The sequence below is a fragment of the Hyalella azteca genome, unplaced genomic scaffold (genome assembly GCF_000764305.2).
Source record: "Hyalella azteca isolate HAZT.00-mixed unplaced genomic scaffold, Hazt_2.0.2 contig14441, whole genome shotgun sequence".
Lineage (NCBI taxonomy): Eukaryota > Metazoa > Arthropoda > Malacostraca > Amphipoda > Hyalellidae > Hyalella > Hyalella azteca.
Genome location: NW_025944327.1, coordinates 335,423 through 349,981, shown reverse-complemented (window position 1 = coordinate 349,981; position 14,559 = coordinate 335,423). Strand labels below are relative to the sequence as shown.

At 37.2% G+C, this 14,559-nt stretch overlaps 2 protein-coding genes across 2 annotated transcripts in view; one reads left to right on the top strand and one right to left on the bottom strand.

Moving 5' to 3' along the window:
* LOC108664658 overlaps positions 1-10,694 on the top strand; it is a 33,674-nt gene extending 22,980 nt beyond the window's left edge. The window contains exons 5-7 of the mRNA XM_018151319.2: positions 230-340; positions 1,817-2,893; positions 9,465-10,694. Coding sequence (XP_018006808.2) covers positions 230-340; positions 1,817-2,893; positions 9,465-9,543 — 1,267 coding nt within the window. The 3' untranslated portion in view covers positions 9,544-10,694. The remainder of the gene's footprint in view (positions 1-229; positions 341-1,816; positions 2,894-9,464) is intronic.
* LOC108664656 (rRNA-processing protein FYV7-like) lies at positions 9,850-10,263 on the bottom strand. Its single transcript, XM_018151318.1, has one exon. The coding sequence runs from the start codon at positions 10,261-10,263 to the stop codon at positions 9,850-9,852; it is 414 nt and encodes a 137-aa protein (XP_018006807.1).
* Positions 10,695-14,559: the final 3,865 nt, after the last annotated feature.

The window sequence follows — 14,559 nt, the reverse complement described above, 5'->3', positions numbered from 1 at the left end:
AAAGCAGAATTGAAGCAGTGTGTATGCGTTTGTATTTTAAGAGCTGTTAATTAGATTAATTCGTATTATTGCAAACAGTCTCCCTAAGCTTGCACAAACAATGGTTCCTTTTTCAGTAAACCTGAGTCGCCAAAGGGTTTAAAAAGCTCTTAAAGTTAACAGTATATAAAATTGAAGACGTCAAGGATTCAACATAAAAATATACTGAGAATTAACCATATTATTTCAGGGAGGAGGAAGGGAGAGATCTCCTGGGCAAGCGCACAATGGACTTCAAAGTCTCGTACCTGGACCCCGGACTGACGCAGTCATACCTCTGTGACAGCGAGCTCCCCCAACTGTACGTGCTCAGTGGTTGTATGCATATCAGGAGACACTCTCGTATATAAAAATCGATAGTTCATTTAAACAAGTCATACCTCTGTGACAGCGATTTCCCCCAACTGTACGTGTTCAGTGGTTGTGTGCATATCAGAGGACATCCTCGTATATAAAAATTAATAGTTCATTTAAACAAGTCATACCTCTGTGACAGCGAGCTCCTGCCGCTGTACGAGCTCAGTGATTATATGCTTACCAAGAGATACTCCTGCATGCTTATAAAATAGTAAATTTACACAAGTCATAATACACAAAGTTTTAACTTTGTAACTATTTGAATATTTTCATAAATACTCGCAAATCGATTTCCTTCTCATAAGCAAAATTAAAAAATTCTAATATCCATGTGCAGTGATTAGTGAAACCGTGTTTTCTGAAGCATCGTGAATAATAGACGAGCATAAGTTAACGACTTGTGTTTAGGGCATTACAATCGAAATATCACCTGCAAATCGGAGCGAAGATGCCGGCTATCAGCTTTTAAATAAATATTAGCAGAGTGTCAGAAGCCGTCTTTAGAGCATTTATTATGATTGTTGGGTACTTAATTTAATTATCGGCCAGATATCAGAGACCATGGGTGGGGCGGGGAATATGGTTGCCAGCATTTTATGTAATTATAGGCGAGATATCAGCGACTATTGATGGAAAGATAACTACAGTTGCCAGCTAATTTATGGAACTATAGGCTGGATATTACGAAGCATTGTTAGAGCAAGGCCGGCTATACTTTAAGGTATTACAGGTTGGTTATCAGTAAGTATTGGTGGTTCGGAGAATATGGTTGTCACATATTCTAGGGAATTATATGTGGGTTATCAGAATTTATGTTTAAATTGTTTGAATATGGGAGCACTGAAATCAATGCGCTGATATTGGGAATTATTCCATTTGCTGTCTTTAATATTATTTATTTGTACTGGAAAATAAATAAATAATTCTTCCACCAGCTTCATCGACGTAACGTCTCTATTTTCTTTAAATATTTAAAGTTCTCGCTAGATTTCAAGGAATACACTGAATTTTATCACATCTTCACAATCATACATGTTTCAATGACCGATTCATTAATGAACATCGCCATCTCGCGTTGCATTTATTTTTCGTATGAAATTCATTTTCATCTAATAATCCAATGAGTACCTTTTAAAATATTCACCTCCTGCATTATTCACGTGGTTCATCATCCCCCTCTTCTATTATTCACGTTTCATTTGTTGACGTGATATATAAATGCCTTGTTATCATTCGTCTCATTCGTTTTTCAATCTAGTTTATATTTAACAAGACTCGCAACTATTTATCAACCCAAATAATTATTCAACTCGTGCAATTATACAATCACTATCATCTAAATCTTCTTTACTTATCTTTAGCATTATTCCCTGGCGTGGTTTAACCACCACCAAATTAACTATTATTTCTACCTCATCAGGATGTCCCGCCGCTATAAAACTCATCTCCGAGATTTCCTCTCAACGTGCCGGTCAAAGCGCTCCTACAACAACATCGCAGACCCGACGTACAATAACTACAGTAACGTCTACAGTCCATCTTCCTATGCGGCCGACAATACTGCTGCAAGTTTGTACGTCAATCCACAAAACCTAAGCAACCTGCCTTCTTTATACCCCACGTCGTACATCCCTACAGATAATTTGTTCCACTACCGACAACTCGGGTCTTACTACCCCGACTACATGACTACCCACAGCTACGTCAGCAATGGCTACATGGACCCCACTAGACCATGTCTGGGTTACGATACTTCAGGATTATCAAAAACTACCACAACCGAACAGAAATTTTACTGTCCCTCGCAGCTGGAAGCTTCGAAGTATGCTAGTCAGTACTACACGGCAAACTCGGTGCTCCCGCCCCTGGACCACAAGTACGATTTACGGGCGAGTTCTGTGGAATTCCGGAGGGAACACACGCCTCTTTTGGCACCCCCGTCACCCGCTAGCACGGCTCCCCCACCGAGTGTTCCACCTCCTACGACTCCTTTGACTCCGGTCACTGATGGCGGGGGAATAAAAGATATAGGATATTCTAACGGTACCCGCCAGACAGTCCTCATGTGGGGATCTGCAGAGTCCACCGCTCCGCTTCTGCCGACTCCAGATTACGACGTTGCGAGCTCCACCATCAAAAAATACAGTGACAGTCCCAGCAGCAATGCCAGCAATGGTAGCAATGGTGTTGCCAACAACCAGCCGTGCCCTTACACGAGCAGCAATAGTACTTCCAGTGCTGGTAACCACCACAGCACCGTTGCAGGAGTTCAGGAGGTGATACCAGGTGCTGCTTGCAAGTGGGGACCTCTTACTGCAGGTTCTAACGGGGCACGCAGCAGCAGCAATGGAGGCTCTCCCCATGAGGGAGCTTCACCCCCCGGCAATACTGGGGTCACGGGGGGTAAGGGGGGATACTACACTACTGAGACGGGGGAACTTTGGCCCCCACATCAGTACTATCATCACCCATATCATCACGCTTACCCCAGCGCACAGTGAGTGATCACCGAGATTGTTTTCCTTTTGTGTTGAAACTTTTGCATGATGAATGCTCGTTCACAGCCATTTTTTGAACGTGATAGAGCGAAATGATGATCTGCTAGTCTTAGATAAGACTATCTCTTTACCGTTTTAATTAAAAAATCGCTGTTTTTTGTAATATAGATTGAACCTCCAGAAAAAGTAGTTAAATTATCATATTTTGACCACTCTCGCTCAACATAATCAAATGCAAGATTCATGCCAATAAGCAATAATTTCGCTCTGTTATGTTCGAAAAACAATCCTGTGCGGCGAGTCCAACAAAATGCTTCGCAATTTAACTGCTCTTAAATGTTTTTTTCGAGGCTCTTTCTTTGCTTTTAACTGCTTTTTGGCGCCTTTTAATTGCCCTGAAATTCTATATTAAACCTGCTTAATTGCTCTGAAATGCTTTTCTGTTTTGGACCTTCTTCATTGCTCTGAAATGCCTTTTCAAAGCTTCTTAATTTGCTCTTTAATGATTTTTATATAGCTTCTTACTTTGCTCTTTAATGCATTTCTTGGCTTTTTAAATGCTCCCAATTAATTAGTAACGCTTCCTAACTATACTTCAGGTATAACTTGCTTGTCTCTTCATTTGTACGAATATGATCGGCAAAAACATAACTGCTGCCTAATAATTTGCGAATGCACGTCTGAAAAGTTCACAACCTAAACTGCGAATGAAAATACGTGTGAAATATGTTCAGCATATGAGAGTTAACATGGGAAAATGAAGACCGTAGTCCATTACCGTAAATAACTCCAACTCTCACTAATTAAATTAGTTACGGACTACGTAAAAACATTTTTCCGGTCTATCGATTTAATTGCTGTACCGAATTCGCGAATCGTCGCATGACTCAATTTTAAACGCATGTTCGTTAATTAATAGTTTACACATATGCTATGCTCTTTCATGGAAATATAGATTGCGATAATGAACTCAAATTGCATTATCGTAATCTATAATGTTCGTTATACATTACGATAATGATAATGAACATTTTGCTGGTTGACGACTACTATAAATAACAGTATGAGAAAAAATGTTATCCTCTTTCCGTTTATAATAATGAATTTAATTCATAAAATTTAGTGAAAACTGGAACTAATTAACGTGCACACATTTCCATCAATAATCCTTAATAGGACTCCTTCTGGTGCATGTCTTGTGGCCGAGCTAGCATTTTTTACTTGACAATTTTTCCTCAACAAATGCGTTCTCCGGTGCCAAATCCCGTAGTGATTCATTGAATTTTAATGATTTTTTTCGTAGGTGTTCACTGGCGTGGAAAAGTCAGAGCAATTTGTTGTCTATCAATTTTCTATCAGGCTTTTAAGTTGCCTATATGCCATTAGTTGAAGAAGTTATTCATACTGAGTATCTCCTTCCATTTATTTGAGTTAAATTTCCAGAATTTTTATAAATTTAACTTATCAGGAACCTGACCTTTGACCTTAAAACAGAACGGTTATATGAGCCTTTTTTTACTTAATTTCTAAAGTTCGTAACCTATGAACATTGATTAAAGACCTAACTCTATCCAGCTTCTAGATTTGGTTCTGACAATCCTGAGCGGAATTTTATCGTTCACTTAATTTGAACCTCTTCGCTGATTAACGCACCATAAATCTCAATCCAGTTAAGCAGACAATCGACTCTAAATTAGCTTGCAGCTTAACTGAAGCCAACAAAGCTAAATCTCAATCCAGTTAAGCAGACAATCGACTCTAAATTAGCTTGCAGCTTAAACTGAAGCCAGCAAAGCTGACAAAGGGATTAGCTATACGGTATTTGCCCATCGTATGTCGCATTTCCCGTCAGTTTGAAGCGAATCAAAACGATTCATGTGCCAGTAATAAAACGCTGTCTTGTCATATATAATAGTGGGATACGGCGATTTACAATCCAACTGTACGAAACTTTTCGTGATCTCAACGTGAGCAACACTTGGCGAAGCGATTGCAATTGACCCATAATTTTCTCAACCATTGTGCGTCTTGATGGTCAATAAACTCATATTAAGTCAGTTCCATTGAAATATTCAGATCGTAATCAACTATGCTTCGGCCCTCCGTGTTAGGTCGAGATCTGATTTGCAAATTATACTGTAATTGAAAATGAGAAAGCAATCTGTTCTGACCTATGCTTTTGTATACATGATCTGGCGCGCTTTACACTCAAAACAATAAGTGGGTCGTAATCCAATAATCCATCCACGTCACGAGCAATGAGCAGACGTAGCACTGACGCATTTTTTTCAGGCCTAACTGAGTCAGGCTGACTCGTAAAATGGCAGAAAATGCATCCTTATTCGGATCATTAACCCTCTCAATACTCTGAGTGTATAATGAGATTTTATCTCGCTATCTTGAATGATGAGACTTGACAGCGACTAATCAGAGGCATGCAGCTCATTGTTTGACTAGTTTCTGATTATTTTTGAAATAATTAGGAAAAATTGGCTCGTCTTCATGTCATAAGCGTTAGCATGTCTCAAATTGCATACGAACTTACAATTTGCCTCCAAAACTGCGATAAAATCCTGATCGTTTGCCAATTGATAGGTTAGAAATAAGATCGTAATTTTTTCTGTTTAGATAGTCAAATATTGCTGAGAAATTGAGCTAAGCGAAAATCGCTCAACGGTATTTATTGTATTAATTTATCATTGCAATGAGTCTCTTCTTAGACGTGCCATTCTACTGAAATAATCAGAAAATCAAATGATACTCTAGCTCCTTACTGATACGCAAGTATTTATTATTAGTAAGGAATTATATTTTTAAGTATTTTTCTGGTATGCTACTGATATTCCCTTTCAACATGTCGCGGATCATCCACTAACATAATTTTATTGTCTTACAAACACGCCACTGATGTTACTCCAGCATATTCCAGCTTTATTGTGAAAAAGACGGAAATTTTCATACCCCCTGGTCTAATATATCTGAGGTTTATACCTAATATATATAACCTGTACTGGGCTAATATAAAACGGAACATTTCATACCCACTGGTCTAATATACTTGAGTTTTATACATAATATATATAATATATACTGGGCTAATATATGAACCACACTGTTAGACATAAACGGTAGTTGCGGTGCTATATAACCGGCACCGCGTGTGCTGCTGGTCTGTTACTCATACAATACTGATACTTTTTGATACTCTGATACCTGATACAACTTGGATACCTTATGCAGCACTGATACCAGTTTTATCTTTAGTAATTTATACAACACAGATACCTGGTACAGCTCTGATACTTGATTAAACACTGCACATGCTACAGAGCACATGCAGAGCACATGCTACAGTTCTGATACTTGATGTAACACTGATAAATACATGCTACAGCTCTGATATACGTTTCAACACATACCTGGTACAACTGTGATACTTGGTGCCCCTATAACTCTTATACCAACATTCTATACCCTGGTACAATACCAACATTCTACCCTGGTACAATACCAGCATTCTACCCTTGTTCGGCGTCAGTATCGGACGGCAGCAGCTACCTGACTCCTCAGCTGCCCCGGAGCTCCATCCTGTGCTGTCCCTCCCTGAGGTAACACGCACCACGCCCCCGACACCGCTTCTCTGCATACGTTCTACTATAGTCATCATAAATATTTTGTGCGATGATTTAAAATATGTGTGGTTTATGGATGAAAATTGTCATACATTTTAGTATGAAATGCCTTCGCTGCTAGGAATGTGCATCGATTTTGCGGTGGATTATTGTTGACTGTTTGATAAGGCGGTGAAGAAAATCAAACTCCATGATATTCTGCCATGGATGGAGAAGATGCTGTTAGCGTTTCCTGAAGAAGCGTCTTCTTGAAGCAAGCTTTGTTTTATAATATGTGAATAATTGATTGTTTTTTTTAATATTTAGCATGAACTGAGATAGAGTTTGGCAACAGGCCATGGGCCTATTTCTTCAGTGCCGACATTTCTATTTTATTCATTTATATACACCATACTGCACGTCGGGGTTCTGACATATTAGTTACAACACTTTGCCGTGCACTAGGATTTCTGGCCTGTTTAAATCTGCGCTATTCAGTTCCGAGTTGTAAATGACTGAAATGTGTAGCTGGCCATGAGTAATTAAATGATCACTGATGCAGTTGTGAGTGATTTCAATATTACTAGTGTCTGAACAAACTGATTAACAGAAAAAAACTGGATTTCTTCTGCTGATTTACAGAGGAAAAACTCGTTTTATTCTGCTGGTTTACAGAAGAAAAAACTCTAACTTTATTTGGGACATGGCACTTTGAAGCTAGATTTTTGTAGTCAAACATGATCAGGAAAATGTAAATTATCACTGAAATCTGAACTTAAATCCGTAAATTTTGAACCCAAACCTCCAAAGTTACGAACCATCGTCTCTGTGGACACAAGGAACAGTAATAGATTTTAATTCGACTGAGGCCGGACAGCCATGCCTGCAACGGGAAACGGAAAGAGACTGGACGGAACTGGAAACGGAAGAAGACGGAAGAAGATTGGACGAAACTGAAAACGGAAGAAGACTAGACGGAACTGGAAACAGGAGAAAAAACGGATAAAGATTGGACGGAACTGGAAACTGAAGAAGGAAACGGATGAAGACTAGATAGAACTGAAAACAGGAAAAGACAGAATGAAATTGGAAACGGAAAAGGAAACGGAAGAAGATTGGAGAAACTGAAAACGGAAGAAGAGTTTACGGAACTGGAAACAGGAGAATGAAACGGATAAAGATTGGACGGAACTGGAAACTGATGAAGAAGACGGAAAAAGATTGGACGAAACTGAAAACGGAAGAAGATTGGACGGAACTGGAAACAGGAGGAAGAAACGGTTGAAGATTGGACGGAACTGGGAACGGAAGAAGGAAACGGATTTAGACTAGAAGGAACTGAAAACAGGAAAAGACTGGATGAAATTGGAAACGGAAAAGGAAACGGAAGTAAACTGGACGGAACTGGAAACGGAAAAAGACTAGACGAAACTGAAATCAGAAAGAGACTGGACAAAACTGGAAACAGAAGAAGGAAATGGAAGAAGACTGGACGGAACTGAAAACAGAAGTAAGAAATAGATGGGGACTGGACAGCATTGAAATGGAAGAAGGAAACGGGCGAAGGAAACGTAAGGAAGTAACAGAAGAGGCAACGAAAGAAGAAATGGAAAAATGAAATGGAGGAAGAAAATGGAAGAAGGAAATGGAAGAAGGAAATGGAAGAAGGAAATGGAAAAAGGAAATTGAAGCAGGAAACGGAAGAAGACGTTCCTGGAAAAGGAAGAAGAGCGTCTATGCTGCCGAACTCAAACCTCTTCTTCAGGTAATATAGGCTTGAGTTTGTATATTTAAAAAAGAGAAATATTTCTTTTCTCTGTTATTGTCGAGACGCGTTGAATCACAAAATGATCCAAGTGTTTGAATAATGAACTAGAATATGGATTAGTCATTGTGTGTGCTCATTGCTATATAATTTTTTATCATCACTATTACACTTTAATCTAAATATTCAATTTATCCAAACATCATTTTTCTTGATACTGAAAACTTCATACGTGTAATTAGATATAATTATTGTCGCCATTACAATATTTACTAAATGTGTTTCGTAGTCTTGCGATTTCTCAATAGTAGAAAAGTGACCAGCATTTTAAAAAGCGGAAGAGAAACGAAATTTTCATCATTGAAATTAATTGATTTAGGTTTTTGCAGCGGAAATTATTTAGTTTTTATGATCATTTCAGCATCTATTTGTCTTGTGGCTAAATATTTAATTTCGAGTTCGGACACAATATGCAAATTCATATTGCGCTAAAATAAATGTCAACAACACTGGCTTCGTAACTGCCTGTTCAAAGTGAGAACTAATAATTGTTATAAAACAAGATAATGTAGTCCTTGTCGCTGAAACCGTACGGAAAAGCAAGCATATATGATTGATACATATTATAATTTTCAAGTAATCTATCTATACACATTTCTTCCCACTTTATTTCAAACTCGCACAAACGTATTGTGTTGATGACGTCACTTGTATCACAGCTCTCCTGTTTTCGCACCATGTACATGGTCTACACTGCACTTGAGCACATTACTTCACTTGCAATGTATTATTGATTTACATATCCTTAGCTATTCCCCAATAAGTATAAATATTACGAGGTCTTTAGTATAGTCTGTAATTATAATACGCACAATTTCCGCGTGTCACAAATCTCTCTATATCAAGTCAAATTCTCACTTCTGAATATCAAGTCAAAATTAAAATTTTTTATTGTCATTTGATTTGTAATGTATTTTTTGACAGACTTTATTACCTTGAGAGACGGAGACTTACTTGTTTCTGAATATCAAGTCAAATTCTTACTTCTGAATAACAAATCAAAATACAAATTTTTTACTGCCATTTCATTTGTACTGTTTTTTGACAGCCTTTATACGTTTGACAGACACCACCATTAATAATTATGAATATTATTAGGATTTGATGTTTACTCATTAACTATTCGCTGAGCAGACCTTCAGATGAACATCTAGAAGACGACGCCCATGCTTCGTCCTTGCCGCCTACTCCCGTGGCTGCCGCCATCACGTGAACTCCATGCCCTCATCACGCCATTTTTATTCTATTTGTAAACACTTTTATTTAAAATCTTACTTCTGGACTCTTCGAAAATGTACCGTCATATCCCCTTTCAAATGAGACGAGTTTATCCCAAGAATTAACTACACGTGTGTACAGATTCCAGCATCCCCTTGACCCGTATACCAATCTAGTTCACTTAATTCTCTACTATCGAAGAATATTTCGAATTATGCATGATCAAAGTGTTGCATTCTTTCTTCGAGATGTTTACTTCTGAGACATTTAGCTCTCTTTTGCCGGTGAATTCCAAGTTCATTTACCTCTCCTTTCCAGTTACTGCTCCCTCTTGGCCCAGCTTCCTCTCCCAGCTACCTCTTCCTCTTGGTCCAACTTCCTCCTCTTCCACTTGGTCCAACTTCCTCTCCCTCCTAGCTGCCTCATCCACTTGGTCCAGCTTCCTCTCCCTCCTAGCTACCTCTTCCACTTGGTCCAACTTCCTCTCCCTCCTAGCTACCTCTTCCACTTGGTCCAGCTTCCTCTTCCTCCCAGCTACCTCTTCCTCTTGGTCCAGCTTCCTCCCCCTCCAAGTTTCCTGTGCCTCTTTGTCCAGCTTCCTCTCTCTCCCAGTTACCTCTCCTTCTTGGTCCAGCTTCCTCTCTATCCCAGCTACCTCTTCCTCTTTGTCCAGCTTCCTTCCTCTCCGTTTCCTGCCCCTTCTATTATCCGACATCAGCTAATGCAAAAGAAAATCAAATTGAATCTATTATAAAATTGTTTAAAATATGAAGCAGTTCAGATGCCTAAATAAGGTCTAATGAAAGTTAACCTGGCCCCTTATGAACAATTATCTATGTTTTCGACAATAAGCACCCAACAAAAAGGCTTTAAAAATCCATAGTTAAGAGTTTCATTAGCTAGTTATAATTCATGAATGAAGCCATTCGTCCTTCTATAAGTAGAGCATCAGTTACTTAATTTGCTAAAGCTATTAACTAATTTTGTTAAAAATTCATTGTAAAAAGAGCGCCCTATCAAACTGTAGCAAATACGAATAACATTTAGCGACATTAGCCTTACGTGGACAAGTTATTTTCTTCTAATGCTGAGTTCTCTGCCGTACAGATTAGAATTTTTTGTGTAAGTTGTTTCTAAGCAGGAATTAAAAACTAATTAATTTTCTTCTTTCTAGAAAATTTGTAGATTATTTTTTTGAAAACAATCCATTCTACATGGCATATCTCATTTATGCGAAGATTAATAATATGAGGAATAAATTCGATCAGTGATAGAGTAAGCCGAATTTGAGGTGCCCTTGCTGATGTGACTGTAGCGAATGCGATTAATTTCTCACCAGATTGCCTTGAATCAACAATTTTCAGTTGCCAGTTATTTGGGATTGCATTAATTGATATTTAAATACATTATTGCGGCGAATAGTCACTATTACACGACATTTACTAATGAGATGCTGTCACTGGATACATCTTCTTTCCGTCAATTTACGATTTTTAATATGAAAAGTTTTTGTTTACGGGTTCCCTGTTCTCATGTTCACGTGCTTGGTGATATTACATTGAATTAGTATTGGGAAATTATTGAACATTGATACCCAAGTCTTACCTCGGTCTGGACCTATGCCCATCTAAGTCGTGTATCGTGGGTTGCGGTTCAACATGATTATGAATTGTAATTAAAGTCTAATTAATTAATTAATTAATTAAACACGATTAATAATTATTGCGAGGTATCACATGAAAGATTAGCTTTTTAATCGTCTGGCATATTGATTAATATTGGCATGTTCTGTATAAAATTCCATGCAACTATTTTATCTGTTCAATGATGTTAATGAGTTAGATTCTCATGGCAATTTATCATCCGATGAATTAGTCTTGATGATAGCTATTCTTCCAATTTAGGTGCATTAGAAGTAGTTATCACTCGTCCATTAATTAATGTCAAGCTTTTCCTTTTAAATTTATTACAATTAATTCAGTTGGTAAGGCTCGTCTTGATGCGATATCGCGCCATTGTTTTAACCCTGCAGTTATTCATTTGCATAAACTGCAGGACTCGCGAGCAATGATCGACTACCCTTCCATGATAATCAAAATAAGTATAATTTATCTAAGTAGTTATCGCCATAACACTTTTACTACCTACTTCACTTGTTAAGTGGGTTTTTGTCGAAGGTGGAGAGATTGGCAGTAGGTTTTTTCGTTTAAATAAGCTTCTCTGTTCAAAACGCACACTATTACCTGATACTCACACTAGTACCGCTCTTTAATTCCCTCGGCATAGTATCAGGAGTGTGAGACTTCAATGTCAAGTTATGGAAAAAAGTAACATGCAGCCTTTCGGACTCGTACTTCCTGTTTCAAAGTATCATTGGAGGCCGATGTCTTATAATTTGAACGATGCTCGATTCTTATAGGACGGAGTAACTCGATCGGAGTAACTTTATTCTAACGCGCTCCAGGTTTTGTATCCGAAGTCAAATCGTTTAATCATATATCTTATGTCTAGATGTCTATTCAGTCATTTATGAACTTGATTAAAGAAACATTTCGAAACCCAGCTTATATTCTAATGAGGTTTATGCTAGCTACCACGGTACTTGCTGCTGCAATCGGTTGTATCTGCATGGCGGCTTTATTAATACAAGTCTTGGTGTAACAGGTGATCGCCGTGTTATTTCTGATGGTGGCTGAAATAATTGAATAAAATGGTAGTGAAATAGTCTGTATCAGACTTTCGTTATCATCTAAGAGCTAATCATTTTTTTTTCAAGCATTTCAAACAATAATACCCTGCACTTTTCTAAAGGGTAACTTGTGTAACAAGAAATGACTGCATTGATACCATGCAGCTATTTAAACATGCCCTGTATTGAAATGACCTAACCTCGTAATGCAGGGAAAATATTTTTTTTTCGTTCTATTTGTGTGAAAATATTTGCTTGAAAGTTTTTACTAATAACTCGTCGGCTGAGGAATAACTAGAAGTAGGATATAGATCTGAGTTATTTTTCATAAGGGTGTTCATTCGATCACGCATCTTGTACTAGTAAAAATCTAACATATCTGGCAACCAAAGGTGGTTAATAATAATTAATATGTGAAATTAACTGAATATTTTTCACTTGATGTTAAACAATATCCGACTACGAGCAAAATACGCGTCATTAAATCCAAATCACATTAAGTATTTAACAGTGTTTTGATTATCTTGTAATTTCCCTAATTAATGCCCCAAATTAAAGTTTTCTTAACCCTGTTTCTTTATATTAGCATAATATCTTAAATGTTGCATTGTCGATAATCTCGTCTGCAAGAATTTAGATTACCTTCTGAATTCTTGCACGTTCTCGAAATTTGAAATGTTTCATCTTTCACATTTTATACAAGCTTTTGTCGGTATTTTCAATGTACAGTTGTGTTTGAAAAGAATAAAATGGCAGCTTTGCCTTATATTAGTTACCGATTCAATACTATGCCAGTGAATGAACGCACTATTGGTTACATTAGTAATTATTTGAAATATTTGCTGCCGGTGACGACAAATTTGTCCACACTATTCATAATTTTATTCCTACCACAGTTGTGTAACTTCACTATATGGTATGTATAGTGAAAGGGTTAAGCGTTCTAGGTTTTTATCCATTATAAAGTTTGGAGCAAACAGGGTCTATTCAATCAAACTGTTACGATATGTAGCGATGCACTCTCACCATCTTCATCGTTTCGTATAAGCGTCTTATTTTAAGATAGCTTTGCAATTTACTTGAGCAACTCTTAATGTGATGTACATAATAATAACGTTCCAGTGTTAATTGCAGACGTTTATCCTTCTTATCTTCTGATTACTAAGGATAGTTTTGATTTCAAGACTAGTTCTATAAGGAGGATCCGTGCTTCATATTTTTTTTCGTTCCATTTGATCGTAATAAGTTGTACTTAATAACTACCAAAATCTGCTCGTTGTTAGCAGGTGGATTGTTTGTACGTCTAACATTTTATGTTCATATTCGAAACGTAACCCGACTATTTTGTTGCAGGTTTTATTATTATTTATAACGTATAAGTCCTTATATACTCTGTAAAAAACTCGATTGTATATAATTTGTTGTTGATCTTTTCTCCTGAAATAAGTAAGTAATCTAGTTTGACTTTCATTGAATTTTAGTGATATGAATGTGGAGCAGTGCTTTAGGTGATATGTATGGAGGACCTTCCTCAGTTGTAAAATATTCCAGCGCAAATCAAAATATATTCTTTGTATGCACATCTCGTATTTTGAATGTACTTTCTTCTTTATACGCGTAGCTTCGATGATAACCTTAATGCTTACATTTAATACGTAGTATATCAAAGTATCGGTTATCAACTCATCTTCTAGTACAACTTTTTTAAGATTAAGTAATGACTTTGCACCAACTAATTTCCGTTGGACTCATGATTTACATATGCGGTAAATGTATACAGTGCCTCTAGCAACCATGCATTCTAAATTGAGTATAATTTTATATTCAAATTGATAAAGGAATGGTGATGCAATAATCAAATCTATAGATTTGCCTTGGACGGAAGTAAATCGTTCATCTATAGAAAGAACTGTTCCCCATTTCACTGCCCACTTAAGGCCTTAAAAATTTTAAAAATGTGAGATATTGACAACATTGCTTTACGTGCACTAAATTCATATTGCATATGATATTGGTTAATTGTAGTGCATTTCATAATTATTCCTCAAATTGAGTTTTATTACAGTCATCTTTGAATAACTTACCACTTAACACTGAGTTATTGTAATCTAATGTTTCCAAAAAATTCACGGCTCTGCATCGCTATCGAAAGTAGGTTCTCGTATGGGTTATATTCTGGACGCTCATTATACGCTGAACGCGTTCTGAAGGCTTGTATAGGAATGACGCCAGAACGTTACATCCTTAAACTCATGATACAGAAATTGTCCTTTGCTATCATCAAAGTTCCTTGAACCAAATATAAAGTATAATTAAACATAC